General features: G+C 40.2%; 1 protein-coding gene across 1 annotated transcript in view; it reads right to left on the bottom strand.

Annotated features, from left to right (window-relative positions):
* Positions 1-14,575, bottom strand: part of DCDC2C (doublecortin domain containing 2C) — a 113,284-nt gene that overhangs the window by 13,425 nt on the left and 85,284 nt on the right. The window contains exons 7-8 of the mRNA XM_004709838.1: positions 9,285-9,402; positions 6,823-6,923 (exon numbers count right to left, since the gene is read on the bottom strand). Coding sequence (XP_004709895.1) covers positions 6,823-6,923; positions 9,285-9,402 — 219 coding nt within the window. The remainder of the gene's footprint in view (positions 1-6,822; positions 6,924-9,284; positions 9,403-14,575) is intronic.

Genomic DNA, 14,575 nt, shown 5'->3' on the forward strand with positions numbered 1-14,575 from the left:
GAGACGTGGGACAGAGCTAAATATGACAAAATAATAATTTATAAATTATCAAGGATTCATGAGGGAGGGGGGAGCGGGTAGGAAGGGGTAAAAATGAGGACCTGATGCTAGGGACTTAAGTGGAGAGCAAATGTTTTGAGAATGATGAGGGCAATGAATGTACAAATGTGCTTCACACAATTGATGTATGTGTGGATTGTGATGAGTCGTATGAGACCTTAATAAAACGATTTTTTTTAAAAAAGATGTTCAGGCTAACCCATAAAGTTAAAATTAAATACTCAGGGGTGGGGGGGTGGATACAAAAAGTATTCTGGATTGTGGGAGTCTGCACATCCCTCAGCCCATGGCCTGCGCCATCCACTGTCCTTAAGCTTCCCATTCCCGGATGTTCCCTGGCCTATTGCCCTGCCTGAGTTTGGACTTTGTGATGATTGGTGCTCGGTGGCAGGCAGCGCCATGCTCATTGGACACCTCCACCAGGCATCCAAGTGCCCTCATTTGCATGTGGACCGTCCAAGTGCACCTCATTTGCATGCGGACCTGTTTGAAGACTGATGCCTGCCATTTCTTCCATATTTGGTAGCTGCGTGATTATTGGATACTACCCGTTACACTTTATTAGCATATGATGTAATGTTACCCGCCCACCATTGGGTATTTAAGCCTCTGCCTTCCGCTCAATAAACGAGGCTTGATCAGACTCCTGTCTTGCCTCCATTTCTCGCGTCTCTTGCCCCTCTTCATTCCCAGTCCCTTTTTCAGGTATCCACGTTGTTTGATGACCTGCGGGACGGGTCACTGGATCATCAAAGTCAGAACTTTATTTGAATATCATAATATTAAGGCTAAACAACCTCCATGAATAGACTAGAATGTAGGGAGGGCATTTCTGAGCACCAGAAGTACACACATAGCACAGAGAACTGACTCAGCTGACATTGCCACCATATCACACTCAGTTCTCTGATTTTATGAGCTTCTTTAATGTGGACACCCATCTGGTCCTTCGCTACCCCAGGAGCAGAAGGGTCCTATGAGTTTCCTCAAATTCAAACCATGTTTTTCTGCCCTACGTGACCTCTTCTTTCCCTCACCCATGCAGAAGAAAGTCCTTCAATAATTGTATTGTTAACTAGAAACTTTAAAATTGTTTTTAATTCTGAGACTTCTCAAAAACCTTTAATATGCTAATGTGAATGGCAATGCCCCCGAGAGAGCTTCAAAAGGCAGGGGTTCTCAAATGCAATTGACCCCAGAAACTTTTTCCAATGACACAGAGCACAGTTTTGGTGATACTGGTCTATGATCTTGAACTTCAATTTAACCTGATTGTGCTTTGTATCTACTTATTCTATCTCATGGGATTTCTTGTAGCCAATTCAAACTGATTTAATAAACATTTGTTGAACACCTGCTGTGCGTTGCATAATGGAATGGTAAGAGATAAGAAGAAAGTCAAGACATTTTCCTTACCCTGGTATGCTATGCATGAAGGTTCTTCCCCAGTACTCAACTTTCCCAGTTCCCCTCATTTCTGACACACCAGGTAGCAGCTTTCTTTCTCCTCCTCTGAATGGCCTTCTTTCATTTGATCACACATCAGACCCATATTGTGACACAGAGGAATAATTGCTAAACCAACTTGCCCTCAAAGTATTTATGCCAAATGAAGCAGTCATAGTTAGGGGCCATTAGAACTCTTCAAGTCATAGAACTCTCGCTTTAATCTTGTCACTAGACTACCAAATCATAAAACCTGTTGTGCAGAAGTCAATCTTGACTCACAGAAACCCTATGGGAACTCCTCAAAGGACTGCCAAGGCTGTAAATCTTTACAGAAGCAGAGCCACATCTTCCTCCCTTGAAACAGCTGGTGGGTTTGAACCACTGACCTTTTGGTTACAGCCCATCACTTAATCACTGCACCACTCATGCTCCTTGCCTGGTTACTAGAAAGTTTCCATTTACAGAAACATCAGCACCGCCTAATGGTGAAGAATTGTTAGAAAGAAAGCAGCACACCATGGCAGTTTCCCTTTCTTAAATTATTTTCCTGTATTAGTCACTGTAGCACCAAGTCCCTGAGCATGCACCTTCCCTTGCCCCTCCTGGGTCTTCTTCTGGAAAATAGTCCTGACTGTTGGAACTTCCTCGAATTCATTATTTATTTCTCTCCTTTCTTCTTGACAGTGTGGAGTAACTTTATTCACCCCACAATCTCAAATACACGGAAATTCCATAGTCTCGCAACTAAAACTTATCAATATATTTGTCATACAGATATTATAGCAATAGTATGTGCTGTATTGAGACTTTACCTGTGTTCAGAACTGGTATAGAACCCTTTGTCTCTAGTCCAGAAGAAACCCATTAAGACATCAATAAATTGAACATAAAAGTCACTATGCTTGAAATGTTTTAACTTCCTGTTACTATCAAATTGTTAAATATACAATAAAATATTTAAGCTATTAGTATAGGATTTCAGAGAAATACAAAATTTGGGGTCAATTTTACTATCAAGTGAAGTAGTAAATAACACTACTATTAATTTAGAAAGTATATTGGACAAATAGAAGGGAGCTCAAAAGGTCAGAATGTCTTTCCACAGGAAATAAAATAGAAGTTAAAAATAAAGTGATCCATGTAAGAATGATTGATTTATGAAAAAGGAATCTAAAAAAGACTTCTTGGTTCCCAGGATTCTGTACTTTGTAATTATGTGAGTGTTGTTGGTACTTGATCTATTAAAGAGAAATTAAAAGGAGACTCAAATGTTAATATTGACCTTTTCTCTAAACAATTTGAAACATACTTTTTGTGCCTGGAGGTAGCAATTGAAAATAAAACCATGTGGTGCCGTCTTTTCCTAGATGACTAGTGGCCAGCATGCTGTGGGGACGTCCTTGGGTACCCAGTGGTGGCAGAGCAGGGGCTGAAACCAGACCTCTGAGTCCCAGCACTGTGCTTGCTTCCCTCAGCCAGGTTTCTTCCTTCTTCGGACTTTGGCATCATTCATTCATCATGCTAAGAAGTATGCTTTTCCCCTCTGCTTTTCCATTGGCCTTTCAGTTTGCTTCCATAGAGAGACATGGTTCAGAGGGTCTTAATTTCAGCATGCCTTTCTCAGTCTCCTATGCTCCTCTCCTCATTCCAACCTCATTTGTCCCCCTCTTTTCCCTCTGGACCCTACTTAGAGGGTTACTTTTCACTCTTCTCTGAAGTCAGGAGGAAGGAGTCTGTGATGTCCATTTGACCCGAGGATCCACTCTGTGTGACTATGACTGAGTATCTACTCTGTGCAGTGTGAGTGTCTGCTCTGTGCCAGTGTGACCGACTGTCGACTCGGTGACAGCATGAGTGCCCACTCTTTGCCAGTATGACCAAGTGTCCACTCTGTGCCAGTGTGAATGAGTGTCAGCTCTGTGCTGGTGTGACCAAGTATCTGTCCTGTGCTAGTGTGACTGCGTGTCCACTCTGTGCCAGTGTAACTGAGAGTCAAATCTGTGCCAGTGTGACTGTGTGTCCACTCTCTTCCAGAGTGAGTGAGTGTTCGCTCTGTGCCAGTGTGACTAAGTGTCTGTTCTGTGCTAGACTGTGTGACTGCGTGTCCACTCTGTGCCAGTGTGACTGAGTAGCTGCTCTGTGCGAGTATGACTAAATGTCCACTCTGGGGAATATGAGTGAGTGTCCACTCTGTGCCAGTGTAACCAAATGTCTTCTCTGTGCCACTGTGACCTAGGGTCCACACTGTGCCAGTGTGACTGACTGTCCACTATGTGCCACACACTGCACTAGCTCCTGATACAAGAATAAATTCACTAAATCCATATACAGGATGAGTCAGAACTAACTCGAAGACAACAAATTTGGTTTTTGTTTTGTTTTACATACTAGGTACTCTGTCTACTAATGCAATGCTACCTCAGCAAGAAAAACAGACCAGTTTCTTTCATTATGGTGCTAAAAGCTTAGTAGGGGAAGAGCTTTAGTAAAATAATTATAAAACTATGCTGTTTTAGCTCTGTTGACATGCTTCTGCTGTAGTGAATGAGTGTTATTTAACTTTATGCTCTGTGTCTAATCCTCATTGTTGTACTACATAGTATTCAGGCACTTGTGTTTTAAAGATGTATAAGGAAACACCCCATTTATTTTAGTCTAAAAAGCTTTCTCATATACCGATTTATCCCCAATCTCAACAATATTCTAAAATCTGTATCAGTGGCTAATATAATGATACTGTAGAGCCCTGATGGTGTAATGGTTATTCATTGAGGGCAATCTGCATGATCAGCAGTTCAAAACCACCAGCAGCTCTGTGGGAAAAGGACTTGACTTTCTACTTCTGTAAACTAAACAGTTCTCAGAAACCCACAGGGGGGTGCTGTGAGTCAGTATTGACTCTATGGCAGTGAGCTTGGTTTGGGGGAGTTATTAGAATTACTAAAGAACCCATAGAGGTTGCTTATAATATACCTAAAATAAACTGATAATGCTGTCACTTACATTGAACAAGAATCTTTACACATCTTAGGTATATGAATGGATTTCGAGCTCACATTAATTGCAAACCTTAAACTAAGAGTGATAAGCTTAATAGCCACCCTCGTGATGGAATCACTGATGATAAGGGAACTATTGCGAAGTATGGTGAAAAATCAGATGGTGCCTGGTTATCAGAGTGAATAGAATATAGGGTCTTAAAGCTTATATTAAAACAAGCATTCATCTAAGAAAAATTTTAGCTAACCCCACACAGAAGAAGCACATCAGCCTATGTGCTCCAAGAAGTGTAAATAATAAAATGAAAGATCAGAATAGGGAACTGTGTTAGAACTAAAATTCTGAGGAACTGGTTTGCAGAGGCTATGGATGACAGTCCACCACTTGTCATATTGTGGTGGCTTGCTTGTTGCTGTGATGCTTGACCCTATGTCACTAGTATTTCAAATGCCAGCAGGGCCCTCCAAAGTGAATAGGTTTCAGCAGAGCTTCCAGATGAAGAATAGAATACAAAGAAGGAGTAGGCTGTCCATGTCCTACTACATAGCCACTGAAAACCTTCTGGATACAATAGTAACACTGTCAGATACTGAAAACCTCATGAAAAGAAACAAGATATGGTCGGCGATAGAGCCAGAAGGTGAGCCCCATGGGTTTCAAGGCACTCAAAATTACTGAGAAAAAGCTGCCTTCTCAAAGTACAGTTTTCCATAATGATATGTATGAGGAAAGCCTGTGGAAGTAAAACCTTTGAGAACTTTATTTCCTGATTGGGCAAAACTACCAATGAGAACAAACAGTTGCAAGCATTAATAAACTTTGACTCTCTGAAGTATGAATCTAGAAAAATTGGAAGATGTGAAAAAATGAAATGGAATGCATAAAAAAACATGTTTAAAGGAAGGTGTTTTATTGACTACTCTAAGGCATTTGACTAGGTGGACTATAATAAACTATGGATGGGAAGAATAGGAATTGGCAGTGGTGAAAACAGAATAAAGAATAGAACATGGTTTAAAATCAAGAAAGGTGTGTACTAGGGTTGTATCCACTAACCATATTTCTTCAATCTGTATGCTGAGGAAATAATAAAAAATCTAGTTTAGATGAAGAAGAAGGCAGTATTGAGATTGGAAGAAAGCTTTTTATCAACCTGTGATATGCAAATGACACAGTCTTGCTTGCTGAAAGTAAGGACATGAAGCACTTGGTAATAAAGATCAAAGACAGCAGCCATCAGTATAGATTACATTCAATATAAAGACAACCCAAACCCTCACAACTGGACCAGTAGGTAGCATCATGGTAAATGGAGATAAGATTGAAGTCATCAAGGATTTTTGTCTTGCTTGAATCTACAATCAATGCTCACAGAAGACAAGAGCTCAAACAACATATTGCATTGGGTAAATCTGCTACACAAGATCTCTTTAAAGTGTTGAAAAGCTAGGAAGTTACTTTGAGATGTAAGGTACACCTTGACCCAAGTTATAGTGTTTTCAATTGTCTAATATTCATAGTAAATTGGAAATTGAATAAGGAAGATCAAGGAAGAATCAAGTCATTAAATGATTGTGCTGGCAAATAATATTGGATGTACCATGGACTGCCAAAAAAACAAACAGATCTGTCTTGGAAAAACAACAGCCAAATTTCTCCTTGGAGACTAGGATAGAGACTTTATCTCAAGTACTTTGGGCTTGTCAGGAAAGACCAGTCCCTGGAGAAGGACATCCAGTTTGATGAATTAGTGGGGTGTTAATAAGAGAAAGACTCTCAACAAGATGGACAGTGGCTACATTGATATACTTAAGCCTAACAACAATTGTACAGGTAGCACAGGACCAGCCAGCGCCTCATTCTGTTCTTACAGGGTTATGAACATGAGTGAGAACCAACATGACCGCACCTAAGACAACAACACGGGTGACAGTGCAAGTCCTAACTCCAGCAGAGACCTTATGGGGAATTTAAAAAAACACTAAATGTACTATCACAGACTATGGCAATGATCCATTTAACAAGAGAATAATCAGGTAGAAAAATGTTTGATACAGGGTCTGAAGATTAAGGAATAGCTATTTAGAGGGTCAAGAGAACATTACAGAAACTGTAGAGCCCTGAGGATAACTTTTGGGGAGAGGAAGTTGAAGATGAGAGTGAAAAGGCAAGCAAGGGGCTGATGGAGCAGAATTAAGTTCTTCAAGAAGAAAAGTCATTACAAGGCTGTATTCACAGGTGTGAGTTACTCAGAAGCAGGGGGATAAGAATGTAGTCCTAATCATCCCATTCCCCACACATGCACTACTGTACCTGATCCACAGGTACTTCCACTTTCACATCCTGGTCTTCTTTCACTTCTAGGGCCCCTTGGGTTTCTGCGTTAGCAGTCCGAGCTTTATACACATCACCTTCTGAGACATAATAAAAAGGTTAGTTCAACCCATTGAAAACAAAAGTAGACTGTGTATTTTCCGGCCTAAAAAAATCAAAGTTGCAATAAAGGCAAGCAAATGTTTGTTTGTTTTTTTAATCCAGAAAATCTTTTATTCAAAGCAAAAGAGAAAATAGAATGAGTGACAATCCTAAAATAACAATAGTTGATAATAATAATAGTTAACAATAGTTAATAATAATGAGCTATTATGTGCTCAGCATTCTACATGTATTAGACCATTCAATTCCCACCATTCCGTCGGGGTAGGTGCCATGTGTCTGTCATCTTGCAGATGAGGAAATGGAAGTACTGAGTGTATCATACAGAATTGACTTATTTCCTTCCAAACACTTCTTGAAATTGAGTGCTTAGAAGAATACTTGGTATTATAATCAAGACTATGTGAGGGTTAGCCATTTTTTATTATATTTATATGTGTGTGTGTGTGTGTGTATCATAAAGAGTTTTAAAAGTCTCAGAAACTCACAGGGGTAATTCTAACCTGCCCTATAGGATCACTATGAACCGGCGTTGACTCAATGGCAGTGAGTTGTGTTTTTTTTTTAAATAAGCATTTTATTAGGGGTTCATACAACTCATCACAATCTGTACATACGTCATTTGTGTCCAGCACATTAGTACATATTTTGACTTCATCATTCTTACAACACCCGCTTTCCACTTGAGCCCTTGGTGTCAGCTCATTTTTCCCCTCCTTTCCCCCTCCCCCCTTCCCCCAAAGCCCTGATAATTTATAAATTATTATTATTTTATCATACCTTATCCTCACCACATCTCCCTCACCCACTTCTCCGCTGTCCTTCCCCCAGGGAGGAGGCCATATGTAGACCTTGTCATCTGCTCCCCCTTTTGAACCCAGGACAGATGAACACCCCAGGACCAGTGGAGAGAGTGGTGATAGCGAGAGGGTGGAGGGAAAGTGAGGCAAGCAAAATTTTATATTCTTTTAGCTCCCTGTGCCGTCAAGCATGCAATCTGACCCTGTAATCACAGACACATACTCCACCCAAGGGGATGTCACTCTCTCCCCTTTAATGTTCTGTTGCCCTTTGTTTAAGCTTCCATGCGAGTACTCTAGTACTCTAGTGCCATAGAGTACTAAAGCCCTTGTGGTGCAATGGTTCACACCTACCTAGCAGCTGGGAGGGAGAAAAACCTGGCAATCTTCCCTCCTTTTGGGGCAGATCTCCTCTGTCATGTGAGATCTCTATGAAACAAAATAGTTACACGTTTAAATATTTTTACAGCATTTAAATTTTTTACAGTATTCACAATATTTTTACAGTAGAAAATTTACTTGGGAAAAATGCATTCTGAATGTGGTACAATTGATGAGGCTGAGTGCTCCGGTTCAGATTCACAGTCCCATCCCCTATAGCCACAGGCGAGGGACTCCAACAGCTTCACTATTGGACAGAGATTTTTGTAAACCAAACCGTGGTATAATATGATACTTGGACAGTTGACCACCCTCTTGACACAACCTGAATTTTCTCTAGGCTCAAATATTTCTTTCTTGTTCCATGACAGAAATTTCTTCTCTGGGTTTTAAAATAATGTTGGGAGTCTTTTCTTTCTTCCTCTTTATTTTTATCTCTATACTATTATTATTTTGTATTGCTTTCTGTTAGGTTTCCCAGTTTATGAAGTACAGAAGGAGTGGATGCACAGAAACAATAACTGATGCAATGGTTTATTGGGATGGGGGTTGCGGAGGGGGAGGGGAATGAGGGAGGAAACAATGAATGCGGTAGGGGAAGGGAGCATTAGAGCTGATTGTGATGATGTATGTACAACCCTTTTAAAAAGCAATTTAACTATGGAAGTGTATGATGTCTGAATATTATACCAAGAAAAATACTAAGAAAGAAAAATAGTAACATGGGTGAAGGAGGAAAATTGTTGCTTAGGAGGCATTGAGTTTATGTTACTGTAGTGGATAATTTGGAAAAGGATATAAATAATGGTTGTACAACATGAAGAGTATAATCAATGGCAATGCATTGTACATGTAGAAGTTATTGAATTGGAGAATTTTTTGTTGTTTATATTTTTGCCATAATTTAAAAATAATAATTACACAAATAACAGTGAGAATAATGAAGAAAATGTCCTCAAATTGATAGTGCAATGATTGTGGAACATTTCTTGATATGATTGAATTATTGAGTTGTATGATACGTGGATGAAGTGCTAACAAAACTGTTTTTAAAAACAAATATTTAGAGTCTCAGAAACCCTACGTGGTTGCTCTCATAATAGACTCATTGACAACGGGTTTGATTTTTGGTTACAGCAAAATGAAATTTCACATGACCTGCCCCAGAAGGTTCTACCAAAGTCTGTTGCTTTCCTTCTTTTGCATAGAAAACAGAATCTTGTGCTTCATTTGGTATGCCTTCCTGTTTACTAGGTTCTTTCCCTTTGGAATTCTCCTGCAGTATAAATAAAACATAAAAAGCATATCAGGAACTGAGCCTTATCCATTATTCTGTTTTATCAGAAGAGACACTAAGTTCTTTAAGCTAAACAGTGGATTGGAATTCAGATACTTCAAAATAAACCTGACCTCTAACACAATTTAAACTAATCCTTACATTTCCCTTCTATAATGTGTGTAAAATGACAGTAAGAATTATCTCCTCTCAACCAGACTTCAACCCGATGCTCCAAGATGTGAATGCAGCATGCAGGCATGAAGCAGGGAACCAATAGAGAGGTCTGAGGGGCCAGCCCCAATCCCAACTATGAGGACAGGCCCAGTCTCCCTGCAGAAGAATTCCCTTCAGAGGACAACACTGAAGCTACAGTTCAGGGAGAGGGACATGTCTGGTCATCGCACACAGGAGTAAATGATGGGAGAGGAAGAGAGAGTGGAACACATCCTGGCCCACCAAGCCCTGAGGATGATATTCTAGCTCAGAGCAGCCAAAGCAGAGAGGACCGTAGGGCCGGCCCTACCAGGAGATACGACATCCCTCACCCACCCATAGTACTACCAAGGACAACACTGGAGACAGTGCGGGAATTACTCCTGATCTGGCCCCACCACAGTGAGGCAAAACAGTAAGGGTGTGCAACAGAACAACAAGGGGAACAAAGCCCCAAAGTCCCCAGGGAATACCAAAAATAGACTTTGGGGTCAGGGCATGGCACCCATCAGACTCAACCAGAAAACACTCCTAAAGGTCAACAAACAGAAATTGAATTATTTACATGCTTTTCTTTCTTTCTTTTTTGTCATTTTGTTGTTGTTTTCTTTTATTGCTTTGTTTTGCAATGTCTTGTTTTTTGTGCATATTATTATCTCTGCAGGTCTATCTAGATAAGATAGGCGGGATAATCAATATGAAGAAAGCAACAGAACCGATGGTTCTGGGGGGAAAGGAAGTGGGTGTTAACAAACCCAGGGACGAGGGAACAACAAGTAATCCAAAATAAATGGCAAGGAGGGTATTGGAGACCTGGTAGGGCTTGATCAAGGGAAATGTAACTGAGAAGAATTACTGAAACCCAAATGAAGGATGAGCATGATATTGGGACAAGAGGAAAGTAAAAGGAAATAGAGGAAAGGACTAGGAGGCAAAGGGCATTTATGGAGGTATAAATACAGGTATGTGCATATGTACATATATTTATATAGAATGATTGGGAAATATATCTATGTACATATATGTATAGGTTTAGTATTAAGGTAGCAGATGGACATTGGGCTTCTACTCAAGTACTTTCTCAATGCAAGAACACTGTTCTAATAAACTGGCATTCCATGATGCTCACCTTCCGTACATGAACGCTGAAGACAAAGTGTGTGCATAAGCAAATGTGGTGAAGAAAGCAGATGGTGCCTGGCTATCAAAAGGTATAGCATCTGGGGTCTTACAGGCTTGCAGGTAAACAAGTGGTCATCTAACTGCAAAGCAACAAAAGCCACATAGAAAAAGCACACCAGACTCTGTGATCATGAGATGTCGATTGGATCAGGTATCAGGCATCAAAGACCAAAAAAATCATATCATTGTGAATGAGGGGGAGTGCCGAGTGGAGACCCAAAGCCCATCTGTAGGCAACTGGATATCCCCTTACAGAAGGGTCGCTGGGAGATGAGCCAGTCAGGGTGCAATATAGCACCAATGAAACATACTACTTTCCTCTAGCTATTTCATGTTTCCTCCCCACCACTATCATGATCCCAATTCTACCTTACATATCCGGCTAGACCAGAGGCTGTACACTGGTACAGATAAGAGCAGGACACACAGGAAATCCAGGACAGATAAAGCCCTTAGGACCAATAACAAGAGTAGCCATACCAGGAGGGGAAGGGGAAGGTGGGGGCGATAGGGGGAACTGATTACAATTATCTACATATAACCCCCTCCCTGGGGGATGGACAACAGAAAAGTGGGTGAAGGGAGACGTCGGACGGTGTAAGACATGGAAAAAAATAATAATTCATAAATTATCAAGGGTTCGTGAGGGAGGGAGGGTGGGAGAGGGATGGGAAAACTGAGGAGCTGATACCAAGGACTCAAGTAGAAAGAAAATATTTTGAGGATGATGAGGGCAACAAATGTACAAATGTGCTTGATACAATGGATGGATGGATGGATTGTGATAAGAGTTGTATGAGCCCCCAATAAAATTATTTAAAATTATTATTATTATTAACTCCTCTCCCCCTGCTAGGGGCAACCTGGAAGTACCATATCAGTAAAGGAAACTAATTATCATGTATAGTCGACTCTGAACTCCAGGAGATCCAACCAGTGTTAGAGGAGAACTGTGCCCCACAGGATTTTCAATGGCAATTTCATTAAAAGCATTTCCAGGTCTTTCCTCGGAGGTGCCCCTGGGCAGCCTGAAATTTCCATCCCTTCAGTTAACAGTCAAGTGTATTAACTGTATTACCACCCAGCAGCAGTTCTCAACCTGTGGATCATGACTCCTTTGGGGGGGTCGAATGATCCTTTCACAGGGGTCGCCCAATTCATAACAGTAGCAAAATTACAGTGATGACATAGCAACTAAAACAATTGTATGGTTGGGAGTCACCACAACATGAGGAACTAAATGAAAGAGTCAAGGCATTAGGAAGGTTGAGAACCACTGACCCAGAGGTTCCATCAAAGAAGAGAGGATCAATTCACTTCTTAATTTAGGTGGACATCTGATTACCTAATAAAATAATGAGATTACATTAAGGGGATGAACAAGTTACAGAAGGTTTGTCTGACTGTTCAGAGACACTTTTTAAAGCCTAATAAAAATCACTGCTTCAACAATTGCTAACCTATGCCTGATGAACCTGCTGAATAGAAGGAGCACCTCTGATAAAAAGAAAGATGTGGCAGGGTATATTTTTGCTGTTCAATAAAGGATAACTCCAATTTTTATTATAAACAAATTAGCTTATTGGGGGCTCTTACAACTCTAATTACAATCCATTTTAACATCAACTGTATCAAGAACATTTGTACATATGTTGCCTTCATTTTCAAAATATTTTCTCTCTCTTTGAGCCCTGGGTATCAGCTCCTCTTTTTTTCCCCCTCCCTCACCTTCCCACCCCTGATAAATTATGATTTTCATATGTCACACCACCTACTGTTGTGCTTTGTCTACATTATTGCTGTTCATCCTCCCAGGGAAAGGGTCATGTTGGAATTATATGGCATGGCGGTCAGTTCCCCATTTCTCCCCCTTCTCTCCCCACCTTCCCCCTACCCTCATAGCATCGCTACTCCCATTGCTGTTCCTGGGGCAGTTATCTGTCCTGGATACCATGTGCTGAGAGTTATTAACTGTACCAGCATGCATGCTCTGGTTCAGCCAGATTGGTAAGGTAGAACTGAGGTCACGATAGTGCGGAGAAAGAAGCGTTAAAGGACTAGAGGGATGTTGTGTGTTCCATTGGTGCTGTGCTGCACTCTGGCTGTCTTGTTTTCTCCTTGTGACCCTTCTGTGAGGGAATGTCCAATTGTCTAAAGATGGGCTTTGGACTCCACTCTTACCCCCATCATTTTCATTGATATATTTGTATGTTTGGGGCCTTCTGATGCCTAAAATCTTATCAGGGTAACTCCGATTTTTTAAGACATAGACAGTAATATAGCATAATTTGATCACAGTGTAAATTAAAATTCCTGTACAATTAAAATGTTAGTTATGTTGCATAAAGGGAGTTGTGGAAGGTGCTTTACCATTAGCTCAGTGTGGATGTGTGATGTGCACGTGGAATTCCTCCCTAAGAGATGCTTGTTCTGGAATAAACTTTTTTGTTTTAATGTGTGGCCAGAAGAAACAGAAGGATGACATTAAAACCAGTTTTGTTTTGTTTGTTTCTTTCCTATTCTTATCTAAGCATCTGAGGGGAAATTGGGGCATTTTTTAACAGTACATTGACATAATTCATGTACCATATAATTAAAGGATTTGAGTGCATTAAAAAATTGTGCAATCATGACCACAATCAAAACAACAATTTCTTCTTTGGCACTCATTATTTTTAGCTCCCTATTTTCCCCCAACCTCCCCTGCCATAACCCTAAGAAACTATTATTCTAGTTATAGTCCCTATAGATTTACCTATTCTGAATTTCATATAAAGAAAACCATACAAAGAAAAAAAATCTCAACAAAATAAAACACAAAAAACCCACAATCCAAAAGAGAACAGAAAAAAATTAAAATTTGGTATTTTATAAAAAAATAATTTGTTCTAAATTTAAAATGGGTCAAAAGGCAAAATGAATAAGATGTTATGATTAACTTAAGTAAATCTGCATTAATTCATTTTCTGATGCACTCCCTCTGAGACTCTTACATCCCTGGCCAATGGTCTGAGGGAATTCAGTGGATGCTTGATCCATGTGGGGACTCTGCATGTGGATTTTGGGCTTTCACTGAGATCCATAGCTTCTGCAAATTGGGTGCTTAGAATTTAAGCTCTAATACAATTCTTTCCTGTAATCTTAGGGTTTGTTGTAAATTCTGGGGTTTTTTTTGGTTTGGTGTTTTTAATGATATCTAAGAGCAACACTGGTCTGGCCTATTGTAAAGTCTTGCTTCCAATACTACTTGCTCGGAACTCCCCTGAGAAGGCTCACCATATTTCATCCTCTTTTACTTTCTCCATATTTTTCTCATATTGTTTAGCATAATCTTTGGAGTGTTTGCGATATTTAATGGTTAATTTTCAGTACTAGAATCTTAGAAGCTCTGCAAGGGTGGGGCTATATATTGATTTATTAACTCCCAGAGCCTCGTCTACAGCATTTTGTGAACCACAATTGTTGTTTATGTTACTGTTAGGTGCCACTGAGTTAATTTCTGAGTCTTAGAAACCTCATGTGACAGAGTAGACCTGCCCCATATGCTGTCTGTCTCATCTGTGATCTCTACAGTCACCAGGCTTTCTCCTGAAGAGCAGGATAAATGAATTCAAACTGAGAGCTGAACTTTTAGTTAGCAGCCAAGTGCTCAACAGTTGCATCACCAGGGCTCCTGCCCCATTTTAAGAGTTCAACAAATATTAGGAGAATAAATAAGTAGTGCCAGTATAAATATGATCACTCCCAATCTTTAAAGGGCAACCTTTTTTAGGAT

The sequence above is a fragment of the Echinops telfairi genome, unplaced genomic scaffold, assembly GCF_000313985.2.
Source record: "Echinops telfairi isolate 266 unplaced genomic scaffold, ASM31398v2 ScPeMD7_3509;HRSCAF=4178, whole genome shotgun sequence".
NCBI classification, from domain to species: Eukaryota; Metazoa; Chordata; class Mammalia; order Afrosoricida; family Tenrecidae; genus Echinops; species Echinops telfairi.